The 13,253-nt window shown below is 44.0% G+C and overlaps 2 protein-coding genes across 2 annotated transcripts; one reads left to right on the forward strand and one right to left on the reverse strand.

Moving 5' to 3' along the window:
• Positions 1-4,530: 4,530 nt before the first annotated feature.
• On the reverse strand, positions 4,531-5,777 carry LOC132259620 (ubiquitin carboxyl-terminal hydrolase isozyme L5). The gene is made up of 3 exons (XM_059757329.1): positions 5,625-5,777; positions 5,141-5,544; positions 4,531-5,079 (listed from the first exon to the last, which is right to left on the reverse strand). The coding sequence occupies exons 1-3, from the start codon at positions 5,698-5,700 to the stop codon at positions 4,588-4,590; spliced, it is 972 nt and encodes a 323-aa protein (XP_059613312.1). The 5' UTR covers positions 5,701-5,777; the 3' UTR covers positions 4,531-4,587.
• A 31-nt stretch (positions 5,778-5,808) lies between these two features.
• Positions 5,809-13,212, forward strand: LOC132259621 (protein Jumonji). The gene is made up of 8 exons (XM_059757331.1): positions 5,809-5,923; positions 6,011-6,129; positions 6,279-8,328; positions 9,251-11,277; positions 11,335-11,847; positions 11,952-12,243; positions 12,305-12,463; positions 12,529-13,212. Exons 2-8 carry the CDS (start codon positions 6,053-6,055, stop codon positions 12,874-12,876), a joined length of 5,466 nt encoding a protein of 1,821 aa, XP_059613314.1. The 5' UTR covers positions 5,809-5,923; positions 6,011-6,052; the 3' UTR covers positions 12,877-13,212.
• Positions 13,213-13,253: the final 41 nt, after the last annotated feature.

Genomic DNA, 13,253 nt, shown 5'->3' on the forward strand with positions numbered 1-13,253 from the left:
GTCAATAAGATGAGGAGTTACTTTTCTTGTCGTTTCTGCTGTTTTATGAGAACTTACACTGTTGAATTGATCGATTGTGAGACAAAATATGTCATCAATCTCTGCGAAAGGTAGAAGGATCTCGTAGAATGATGTACCCTGTGAAATATGGAATATCGAATATATTTGGTGTACTTCTAAGCATTTAGCGACTCGTCCTTGCAATGCCTTCATTTATTCTCCTCGCACTTTTGGCGCTCAGTCTTGGCGCGCGAAAGAAGTCGATTGAGAAGGAGATAAAACCACGAGATTGCCCACCACCTCGCCGAAAAAGCCGAGGGAATTGTGTGACAATAATCTCGGGTATTCAGGAGGAAGTTTAGAAGAGCGTAGATAAAAGCGCAATAATGGGGAATTGTGTAATAAATCATCATGAAATAAATAAAGAGTGACGTGGTGGTTTTCTCACTCAATCGTCAATGATGACAAAGGATGACTTCGAGTAGACTCGCGACTTTGCCCCAAATTCATGGAGCTTAATTACTTTTTCCTTGGAGAGCTCTTTGCATTATATTTTGCTCTATGTGTATTATTTTGACGCGTTATCAATTATTATTCTCTTTACGCAGCATTCTGAAATATACAAAAATTAATTAAAATGAAATCCAATAACGGATATCTCAGCTCATTGAGTGGCTTACTGATTGAAAACACCCTTTGAATGGAACAGAATTACAAATATCAGTAAATAATTATGAGCATTGAATAGCACTGGACCGAGTTGTAGGGATGAATTAAACTCGCCACATCAATAAGTTGTGCTGATGAAATTAGGACCAGCTTTATGAGCAAACGGAGAACTTCCAGAGAGTTTTCAGGAAATTCAGCTCCACTGTGAAGGTTTTGCTTTTAATTTGTGCCTCATTCAACGACATCGCCATGGGAAACGGAATCAAAGATTGCACTCCAACTTCACAGATTTGAACTAAATTGGCCCTAAGAAGTGTACTGAATTTCATGCTATAGCCATGCGTTTAAAAGCTTCTGCTGCTGGTAATTCCCCATCAATTGAATCTCATTCTCAGTAAATATATGTAAATGCTTTTGAAGTTTAAAGCGTTTAAAGCGGATTCTATAAATTCGCCAAGATCACTTTACAAAATGAGAATCAACCATAAAACTGACATTATAGAAAATGATCCCTCCAAATTTCTAATATATATCATTTTAATATTCAATTTTAATATCCCTTAAAAGAATTCCGCGTCCCATCGCCAAATGTTTGCCCGTGGATGTGCAATTTTTCACGCGACAACAACACGGCCCATAAAAATTCTATCACTTGAGTGTATTTACAGTAAATATTTTGCTCTATTGTTTAGCATTCTCGGTATGGTGATAAATTCGACATTAATATTCTCCACATCGCCCTTTTTTATGGGACACTTTTCACTCTCTGCACCATACTTTTAGCGTTGACGGGAAATTGACAAACAGGCACAAGAGTGAAAAGCTTTACCATGTTGGAATACAGAGAAAAAGGATTAAGAGTCACTTGAGAGCCTGTCCATCTGCTGGTTTTCAATTTGACCATCCGGAAAAATTGTCACTGCAAATTGAGAGCTCTTCCTTCTGCACTGAAAATGCTCTCAAGCGCCACGGGCGTGTCATCTTGCTCAATTGACGTGAATCGAATGGAGTTCGCACTTATCTTTATTGTGTTATACATACATTGAGTCGAACACAAAGTTTTGGTCAACGAAGCAGAAATTTCTTTGATTAATAAGAAAAGGACAAAAATTATAAATATGTCAACAGACTTAATATCCAAACCACTGAATTCCCTATTATGTACCTCTCCGTCATGATTGCTCTATTGACTTTAACGCAGATTCTGTGTTATTCTGGTTGGAATGTTCAAAACAGTTCGATGCTCTCTATATAATCGAACTAATATGACTTCAATGCAATGTAAGGAGATACTAGAATAAATTGCAACGTACACTTAAACTTTTTCCCGCATTTGTAAAGCTTCTTTTCCCTACACCACAATTCTGTACACGAATAACTTGTCAGTGTGCGAACTCGGCTTTAGTCAAATCCCAACTGAAGTTTCGGGTTATATTCAAGAACAAGATAGGAGAATTTGTGCAGCAAATCAATTCCCTAGTGACGTTCACAATTTCTGTGCAAAAAATTCCGCTCAACTCATTCATGCGCAATTTTCCCAGGCTCTCAACAAGAATCTACTCATGAAAACTCATTGCGATTCACGAGGAAAACGGTTGTTATTGCTCCAAATGCCAAAAACGAGACGCGACTTTCAATCATCACTCGATACACTGAGAATAATTTTGAACACACACAAGTACTCTTTCAATTAAAGTTTTGGCATCAATTAGCTTTTTTCGTGGCTACGCACGATAGTCAATGTTGGAAATACTAAATATACTAGAAGTTCGAATTATGAAGAGAAAATTACGATAAAGCGGTTTACATTTCCCAGAGTTTCGCCCACTTTAGTTACACGATCCTATGACATAATTCATGTTGAAGTAATAAATCAAAATCTCCAGTAAATAATAAATGAAAATTGGGTTTAAATTAGTAATGTATTGAGAGACACATTGCAGACCGGGAAAATATTGAAATATTCAGTGTCAAGGAAAAGGGTTGTTATTGCGTATTTTCCTGCAAATGCCAAAAACCTGACATAACTTTCAGCCTCATTTGATATTCTGAAAATGATTCTCGTAGAAAATTCTCTCTTCTAGTATAACATCGTACGAGGCAATTTTCACGGAAAATGCATAAATGAAATGGATTTTTTAATTTCCGCCAAAGGGAAATGTTGTACATCGAGAAGTATGAAAAACTTCTAAAAGCTTATGCATAAATGGGGTAAATTTTAACGGATAGTTGAGAATTCCAGCTTGTATTTATGTGGGTATAAAAAGATTCCTTCAACTATTTGAAATTTCCCACGTTTCCTGTATTACTAGACAATTTATTTTACACACATTCTTACATAGATCAGGTCATTCTTGGCTGAGAGAACAGATTTGAAATCCATAAGTACAATTCTACAAAGATTCAACAAAGCATGGTTAACAAAGCTGAAGAAAAGCTTTTGATCAATTTGAATTGCTAAATCTTTCACGGTGTTATGCTTAAAAGGGGAGCAAATGCAGACAATTTAGCATTGAATTGTGTGCAAACGCCCCAACCATTAGCGTAAATGTAATTTTCCTCTCATGAACAAGAAGCAAACTGAAGGGAAAATGTTGCAAGGATTGTGAGCATTGTGATGTGAAATTAAATTGAGAGTCAATTGCGAGGGTGGCAAAAAAGCGCACACTTTTACACACAATGCTTGAAAATCACGGCGGAGCAAAAGTTAAATTTACCTTTGAATTGCAAGTATTTTGCCATATTAATACAAACTGACTTGACGAAGCGCATGTGTTAAGGTTTTGCCCATAGAGCGTACAATTCGTGGCCACAGATAAACTGTGGCTGCTGGGCTCATGTAATGTGGTTTTCCTCTGGAGAAAACAAACACTGTGCGAGCACCGCCGCACATACGCCAAAATCTATTTAACCACCACCATCAGCATCAGTCTCTAGAACTCATATTTCACTCTTCGCCACAAATTATCTCCACTGCCGTAGTTGGTGAGCTCACAGTCCGCTCCTCCACAGCCATCGAGAAAATCACTGACCTCTCATTACCATTCGGGCGCCGGCAAAAGTGCGCCCCATCTTGAACAGGCCTCGCGAAAAGCTCACCATTGTTTCAACATCAATCAATTTGGCTGAGGCTGAAGTGAAGCCACGGCCGGAAAACACGCAATCCATTTGCACAAAATTACACCGCAAAATGTAAACCCATCCGCGTGCCTCATCGACATTACTTCCGACCTCAATTTACCCCCTCATCCTTTCTCAAATCTCACGGGATTTCAGACATCGCAGCACACCTCTTCAGCCCACCGGCCAAAAGTACTCATCATCCCAATTTTCACGATTGTGCTCAAAAGTTAATTTATTTTGCACCCCGCAGTCGAGCTTTCGCTCGTAATTACCACAAGATTGAGGAATTGAGTCAAAAGAGAGTGAAATTGGCCGTGAAAAGAGCCCCTTTTCAAAAATTCTTTGATATTTCTACTGAAAAATTGAAGGGTTAAAATAAGGATTCTTCCATAGGCGGGGCTCCTGAGTAGGAGGGACTAAATAATGCTGATGTCACAATAACAAAAGATCATTTCTATCAGTTAGAGATATTAACAAAAAAAAAAGGAAAAATGAGCAGAAAAACTATTTTCTTTCACCTGCTTTCCACAGATATTGACTCTCCCTCGAAGTCTTGCACTTTAATCAAAAGATTGGGGATGTTTTTCTTTGAGAGATTACTCAAAGTTCTTGTATGGAAATCCTAGTCGTCGTATTTTGCCTAACGTGTTGAAAAAACTGTCACCCTCAAATAGCCTCAGGAAAATTAATAATCCGGCATCAATACAGGGGGGAAAACACGCCGATAAAAGATCCTACTTATGAAAAGACCTCCTCACGTTTATTCTCATCAACTGGGAAAAGCAGGGAAAACACTTACGTGGTTTTTGTGGCCTCCCTCTCGGCTGCTCGTTGCTTTGCCTTCTCATACAGCGGCATGAGTTGACCCTTCTGGGCCAGCATCTTGAGCAGTTCCACGATCAGTGGCAGGTAGTTGTGCTTCCTGCGGATGTTCTCCACGCGGTAACGATTCTTCTTCGCAATATCGTCCTCAATGAGCATCCGAAGGCGCGTGATTTCACTCTGACGGGCCTCTACATCCATCTCAGCATCTGTGAGATTCATCAGTCGCTCTATTTCACGATTGTAGATCATCTGGCGATCAGACACGATGGCCATCAAGTTGAAGTGGATTTCGCCTTCGCTGTACTTCTGCATACGCTTCTCAATTATGGGTCTCACCACGTCCAGCCAGTCTTGATTGGCGCCCACAGGACCCAGGTCAATTGGACCGTCTTTCAAGCCGTCCAGCTCGTAAAGGGTGCCGTCAATAGGCACATAGCCAACAAAGTGGAAGACATCCTCGTCCTGAGAAACAAAATTCATTATTCTAGTCGCTCGAGCCAAAAGAAGAGCATCTCGAACTCACTTTGTTTGGCGTCTTGGAGTCCAGTTCAAAGAGAGTCTGCCTGGCGAAGGAGTTGTGAACGGAACGAATCTGAGATGCATTGCTGAGCGTCAGGCCTTTGTTGTAGGGATCAAAAGACGAGCAGAAGTCCTTAAAGTCCGTCAGGGTGCCGCCCAGCTGGATGTCCTGATGCACACAGTTCAGGAGGATGCTGAGGATGGCCTGAGTGGCGCAAGCGTTGTTAATAACCTGCTTCGCGAAGAAGATACTCCACTGGCGACTGTCGCCCTCCTCCACAACCACACCCGCTGGTTCGTCGTCCTGCACCCACTTGAACAGGAAGATGAGGCCATGGATGGGCTGTAGGTTCTTGAATTGTTCAGAATCCAGACTCCAGAGCTCCTCCACTTGTACACCGGTGACTCCTGTAAAGCCCCAGTCACCGTCACATAACCTCAAACAAGCAAGAAATCATCGAAATCCACTACAATCCGAAGGCTCTTACCAAATTCCTTGATGAGTTCTGTAAAAACTCCTGGATCGCTCTCGATCAAGCACCAATTTCCCGCACTATCGCTCATTTTTCCACCAGAAAACGCTGTTTTTCCTCCGTGATGATGCACTTTTCCGCAAAGAAACACTGTCAGTTTGCCTGCTAGGCGTCACGAGCGCCACTCTCTACCAGTGGTGAACATTTCGCGAGTGAATTCGGCTTGATGGTGAACAAAAGGTGTGCGAAAAAGTGAGAAAAACTGTGGAAAAAGTGTTGCGTGCTGCGTAAAAAGGCACGAAAACTACAACCGAGTGAGTACATAATCGAGTTTTATAGTTATTCTGTGGGGAGAATGTGTTTTTACCACATAAACTGAGGTTTTTCTTCGGTGCTTCCAGATCCTCGGCGAGTGGCGATTTGGCGTGGTTTTTTCCGGAAAAATGGTCATCTCCAAGGACGCCAAACGCAAACGGAAGGATCAGGCGACTCCCAAATCACCCTCGGAACCACCCAAAAGGTGAGTATCTCCTCGAGAATATTGATGGAGGAGATGGGCTTGAACAAAAGGCGACTCCCGCCATATTGATAAAACCAAAACGTCAAATCTGTGAAATTTTCTTCTGAAAAATCAAAATAAATTGCAATAAATTCTCTGTTTAATTGCAGAACTAAGGTCCATGCACAGAGGAAATTTGCGCAGGGCCAGGGAAATTCCTCGGCGACATTTTCCCTGGCCACTCCCTCGCCTGGAGGTGTTACCGGAAAGGACTCTTCAGCTCCAGAGACTCCGCCGGAGCCCATAATGGCCAAGAAGCCACGGGCAACGGACTTTGTGACGTACCTCTGCTATTCCCGGACGCCTATTTTGTCTGAGCAACTGGATATTATCACAAAGGCCAAGACTGCACCGGCTGCGACTCCTCAAAGTTCCCAGGGGAGTTCTAGTACGCCCGTGGCAGAGGCGGGATCTTCCAAAAGTAGCAAACGGGCAATAGAGACTCGAGAGACACCTCCTAAACCACCTCCCAAGCAAGATTTCATTCCGTTTGGGGTGAGGAAACGGGCGGAACAAGTGCCGGATAAAAAGCAGAAGACTGTGGAGGCGCTCAGGAAGAAATATCACGATCAGAGAGTGGCTAAATTGAGATCTAAAGCACTTCAGAAAACAGGACCGGTAATCTCGTCTGTCAGAACGCGATCAAACCTGACAAAAAGTCCGCAAAAGGAGCCTGAAAAGAAGCAGGAAGCCAAAGCGAGTCCTGCTAAGAGGAAAATCTCCACAAGAAGTTCAGGAAAGGCTGCTGATGACTCAAATTCATCTAGTGGCATGAAGCTGATGGATGTGAAAGTTATTGTGAAGAAGGAGATTGTGGAGAAGAAATTGGCAGAGCAAAAGCCAGCACAAGAAGTGAAGAGTTCAAGAGTGACACGTCAGATGGTGATTAGAAATCCCTCAATGGCTATCAAAGTGCCGAAGAGTGATGACGAGGAAGAGGATTTCTCTTCGGATGATGAAAAACCTTTGGCAAATGCACTGGAGAAAACGTCGAAGAAAGGGAAAGTGGCTAAGAAGGATCTAGTCAAAGCAAAAAAGCCTCCGGCGAAGAGAACTCCGAAAAAGAAGTTGGACAGCGAGGCTGAGAGTGAGAAGAAGAGCAAGAGTAAAATTTCGAAGAAGGAAGTGGAGAACCTTAGTCAAACTGCTACAACTGAGGGCAGTGACATTGACGCGAAGACTACGAGACCAACTAGGAAGACCAAGGAAGCGGCCACGATCTACATGGAGTTGATTGGTAGGAAGTTGAATCTCAAGGAGTCTGATGAAGAAGCAGACGCTTCACTGGACAGCTTCCCGGAACTTCCAAATGTCCGTAAAACAGAACAAATGGAAAATGAACTGAAGCAGAACATGGGAAAGATGAAGAGTCAGAGTCCGGAGAAGATTTCGCCAGTGGAGAAGAGAAAACGTCCTGAAGCTAAAGGGTCGAAGAATGTGGCGAAAAAGTCTGCGCCTCCGCCTAAAATAGTGAAAGAACTGGAGAAAAGTTTCTCAGATTCCGATGAAGAGCCATTGGCGGTGAAAATTGTGAAGAAAAAGCGCTCCAGTCCCAAGAAGGTTCCTCCACTGCCCAGAGAGGATGATATGGCAGTCTTTTCGCCGCAGAGAGTAGTTCTGCTCCCCGAGGATCAGCCTTCGCCGATTCCTGAGTGTGAAATTCCAAAGATTTCCCCCAAGAACGACACTACAGATGACATTCTCAATCTCTCCTTCACAACATTCAAGTCTCCGACATCAGTCAAGGCGGATTCCCTGGCGATGACACCTGAACTGGCCAAGCCAACGGCTAGGGATCTCGAGCAGAGCTTCATCAAACCATTGACGCTGTTGAAGCCGAAGCAGGAAGTGCAACTGATTCAGAAGACACTGGATCTGCCGCCGAAGAAAGCCATCACAGCCAGTCTCGCGTCGCAGGGCGGCTCCAGGACTTCACCACAAGCCATCGCGAGTCTGATGAATCCATTGCCGAGCAAGGAGGAGTCGGGCAAGATCTTCGGCATCGCGAGTGTCAGTCTAGCGCAAAGCTCCGGACCGCAGGACACCAAGTGTACACTGGGCAAATGTGGCTCTGTGCACAAACCGCCGCTGGGGCCGGCGGTGCCCACGGAGGCGCTTCTTGGGGACTCCGGCGCAAACCGCGAACGACGCAAATCCAAGGTAGTGCTTTCACACTCATTCTCCTAGCCTAGGTCTGGGTGGTTCCATGCTGAAGTGCCTTTCGTTGAGTGGGTTGGGTTTCCGGGGTCGATTACTCATTTGCTATAAATACCTTGCAAACACTTGGGATTTGAGTCTCGTTTCTAAAGCCTCAAATTATCAAATTTTTTTTCTTTTTCTCTTGGATGATTTAACTGGGAAATTGATTTCTTCTGTAGTGAGTTTAAGCATTTCAAATATTTGTGCTTAAAATCTGTCTCTATTTTTCCCCATGTTAAATTCATGAAAATATCTTTTATTAGTAACAAAAGTTGCAGAAGGCCATCCTTCTATAAATTAGCTTGTCGTTCTGGGTATAACGAACTTTCTTAATTACACGAAGCGTATCGCATGTGTAACAAATGAGTGATTGTCATTTGGAATCCTAAAGTGGGCCCTTTTCTCATTTGGATCTCTTCTCTTCTATTTCCAAATTTATTTAAAACGTTTTATTTTGTTTGTAAATTTACATATATTGTTAAAATTTTACCATTCTGCAAATATTTGTCCAAAAATTGTGATACATGAAAGTGGGAGATTCAAAATGACGATCTGGGGAGAAGCAATAAAATGAATGAATGAATAAAATCTATTTACTACAGTTATGTTACCAATTTACTATTTCACAATTTTTATGACTTTTATTAATTTTTTGTTCTTCTATGATTTGTTTAACCGAAAAGATAATTTTTTTTTATTATATTTGTTTTGTTCACAATCATCAAGTCAATAAAAGTGTATTATTAAAACTGTTGCCACTTTCTTTTATTGTTTCAATTTTGTTCTTCTTCTTGCCGATGGGGCGTTTTTGGATGGAACGCGCGAGAAAGTGTGTCTGATGGTTTTTTTTTTCTAATAATAGTGTTTTGTGGTGTCTTTTCAGGTGAATATGTCGCACGAGCAGATCCAGAAGTGGCTGATTGAGTGCAGCAAGGCACCTCATCATGAAGAGATTCACGATGATCTCTCAGATGATGACTTTATGACGCCACCGAAGCCGATTTCTTACCTGCTAACTTCGTCGCCGTTCCGGGAGTTGGCAGACGAGAGTGGGAGTTCGGGTCAGGGAGTGAGGATGAAGGCAAAGGAGGAGAGGAGCAGCTCCTCAACTACTGGAAAATCGACAGTGACTAAGGGACCAACTTTAAAAGCCACTCCAGTTATGGCACCAGTGAAAGATGAACCGGCCAAAGAGCCTCTGAATTTCGCCTCGGTGAAAATTGAGGAGAAAAAGGAGAGTGCGCCGGCGAAGGTGACTAAGAAAGTGACCACGCCACCGCTAAAGAGACCAGTGAGTCCGCCAAAGGCCACAGAGAAGACTAAAGCCAGTCCGAAGACGGCAAAAACTCCGAAAGCGGCAGACAGGAAGCCAATATACAACCGGAAGACACCGCTTTACAATACAAAAGTCCCGGAAAGTAGCAAAACCAAGCAGGTTGTCAATACTTTCGGGGCGTTTTCGCCGGAAAATGAACACTCTGTCTATTCATTTGATAAGGAGGATGATGCAATTCCCGTGGCCACTCCTTTTAGACGCCACACTCGCCGAGAATCTAATAATTCTCGCACAGATGATGCTTCGAATCTGGACAGGAGTCGAGAATCTACGAAGAAGGACACAGAAACGTCATTCCAAAAGCCGTCTCCTGTAGCTTCAGCCACTCTTAAGGAGACTCCTCAGGTTTCCCTGACTCTCAGTCCGGAAGAGAATAATAAGTCAGCTTCAATTGCCGTTCGTCTGGACGTAGATTCTCAACTGGTAAATGCGACGAATGAGATAATAACTACCGTGGATGATGGAAATGACTCAGATTCTGACGGACAGACGTTCTACATTCCACTGCAGGGAGCTGGAAATTTGGTTGGTAAAGGGGATCAGATGATTCAGGCTGTGGCAGTGAAATTGGGCACTGAAATAATTGATGGATCAAAGCAAAGAGTTATTATGCGAGCAAAGCTGGTGACAAAGGCACAGATAGGCACAAATCCGACTCCCATTCCGGAATCACTGGCCATTGCACAGCAGGATATTATGAAGAGTTTGCTAGCTAACAAAGAGATTTGTTCGAAATCTGTGCCAATTGGTACTGTTCAGCCACGCTTCAAGTCTTCAGCTGCAGAGACTCCCACAACATCTCGCGCCTCTGCTCAGCGAGATCCTCCTCCTGCGCAATCGGGGGCTTCATCTTCACGGGCGCCAAGCCATTCGAGCCTCACGCGGGTTAATTCCAACTCATCCCTCGTATCACAGAAGAGCAAAAAGTCGGGCAAGACGAAGCCTAATGAAGTGCCAATGTCTGTGAGTCCTAGCAATAATACAAGCTTCCCGAGAATTGAGGATGCTGCTCTGATGGTGGAGGCGCCTGTCTTTTCACCCACAGAAAAGGAATTCCAGGATCCCATTGAGTTTTTTGATCGCATCACACCAATAGCGGCTCGCTTTGGGATTTGTAGAATCATCCCGCCGGCGAGTTTTAAGCCGGAGTGTCGAGTGTCGGATGATATGAGATTCACTGCCTACAATCAGTATGTCCACAAGATGTTGCATCGCTGGGGACCGTCGGCGAAAGAGTTGAGCGCTATTAAGAAGTATTTGGCCACACAAAGCATCACACTAACTCATCCGCCTTGGATAGGAGGGATGGAAGTGGATCTCCCGCGACTGTATCACACTGTGCAGGAGCTGGGCGGTCTCAAGGAAGTGATTGAGAAGAAGAAGTGGGCTAGAGTGGCGGAGGAGATGTGCATCCCCAAGTCAGCGCAGGATAGAGTGACGAAGTTGGATGATATTTATTGTAAGTATCTTCTGCCCTACGACACACTGAGTCCAGCTGAGAGACAGAAGCTATTTGATGAGGTGGAGGCTGACTGGGCCAAGAGGGAAGCTAAAGCCAGGAGAAATGCCGACAGGTAAGTTTTCTTCCATAACACGTGTGATCAGGGATGTTATAGAATCTCCCTTTATAGGTGTGTTTCGGCCAATCAGCGTGAATCTGAGGACGCTGAAGATGAAGATGATGAGGACAGTGATGATGAGGCGGACGGAGCGATGGAGTGTATAGAGAAGGGACGAAGTATGCCTTTGAATGCCTTCTTTAGAATCGCTAGGAACACAATGGCCCTGTGGTTTAAGAACACCGAACCCTCGCCGGCTGATGTGGAGGCAGAATTCTGGCGTCATGTGGCAGTTCGTGACAGTCACGTGTGTGTTCATTCAGGCTCTATTGATTCCTCGGGTTGGGGATACGGATTCCCCGCGCCTCTGGCCAAGACCAAGGCTTCACCATGTGCTAAGCATCCGTGGAATTTAAAAGTACTCACGAACAACAGTGGCTCGATTCTGCGCTCCTTGGGACCCGTGATGGGAGTCACAGTGCCCACACTACACGTGGGGATGCTCTTTAGCGCGTGTTGCTGGTACAGAGATCCTCATGGACTGCCCTGGATTGAGTATCTGCACACTGGAGCTCCTAAAGTTTGGTAGGATGATCAGTTTTCTCGAATAACTTTAATAATTCATCTTTTTCATAACGCTTATCATTGTCCCAAGAGCAGATCGTGTGTAATAAGCAATGTATTTTCAGGTATGGCGTCCCTGATGAGCAGAGTGCCAATTTCCGTACTGCTCTGACATCGCTGGTACCCACTCATTGCCAGAACAAAACTATCTGGCTGCCCTGCGACACGGCAATGGTTCCTCCGCACATGTTGACAGACAAGGGTGTGTCCTTGTGCCGGACTGAGCAGCAGCCAGGGCAGTTCGTGGTGGTCTTTCCGCGAGCATACACTTCCAGCATCGCCACGGGCTATGTCATCTCGGAGAGTGTCTACTTTGCCACGCACAAATGGCTAGACTCGTCAGATCAGGACTTTAAGGTATCTTGGGTCAGATATTGAATTCTGGGAGAGAATGTGCTTATGTGAGATGAATTTTCAGGACATCCAGGAAAGTTGCGAACCCACGATGTTCTCAAGAGAGCAACTCGTCTTCTCCATTGCATCAGATCAGAGGAGCAATTCGGACACATTGGCGCAAATTCTGCCCATCATGCAGGAGGTTTACAAGAAGGAAGTGGCGCTGCGACAAGAGCTGAAGGTAAGAAAATCACAATGTTTTAGAACATCGTGCATTATAGTTTTAATCGATAATGTTCTTTCCAGGACGCTGGAGTAATTGCTACACAGAAATTCGCCACGAAGTCAAAGAAGAATGCCGACGACGAGAATGAATGCGATCTTTGCCGGGCAAATCTATTTGTCTCAATGGTGAAGACAGAAGTGGATGAGGAGGAGATTGTTTACTGTCTTCAGCATGCCCTCAAGTTCATTCGAGATGGCGAAGTTGTGGCCAGGCAGTGCACCTTGCATCTGCGTTACTCCATTCCGGAGATTGAGCAGCTGATCAATCGCCTGAAGGAGCGCATCGAGGGCGGCTGTGGCAGTTCAGTGGGCAGCCGTAAATCTGGAGGCGGTGGAAAGAAGTCCACAATGTCAGTGGGGAGCAATTGAGGTGGGAAAATGGTGAGTTTTCCTTTTGTGATAGTTTTATTGTTTTCTATGGCAATTGCGCGTGGTTTTCTGTGGAAGAGAACCTGAATCTCCAGGAAAAAACGTCGAGCTCGGATGATTTAGGAGAGTTGTAAGATGCATTTATGTGCAAATTCATGAAATTTTAGCCATTAACGAATATTGTATCAGCCTCTGGAAGAGAAAGGATTCCAGTGACGACCCAGAGGAAAATATCCAGCAGAGTCTATTGAGATGGTCAACCCATGAGTGTTTATATAGTCATTATAATGATAGATTTCTGTTTTTGAGTCTAATAAAAAATGCTGAAATCATTAAACCCGGTGTTTTGTGTTTCTTCTGTGTTTCATTCCCCTAAG

Source organism: Phlebotomus argentipes, unplaced genomic scaffold (assembly GCF_947086385.1).
Source record: "Phlebotomus argentipes unplaced genomic scaffold, Phlebotomus argentipes genome assembly scaffold_18, whole genome shotgun sequence".
NCBI classification, from domain to species: Eukaryota; Metazoa; Arthropoda; class Insecta; order Diptera; family Psychodidae; genus Phlebotomus; species Phlebotomus argentipes.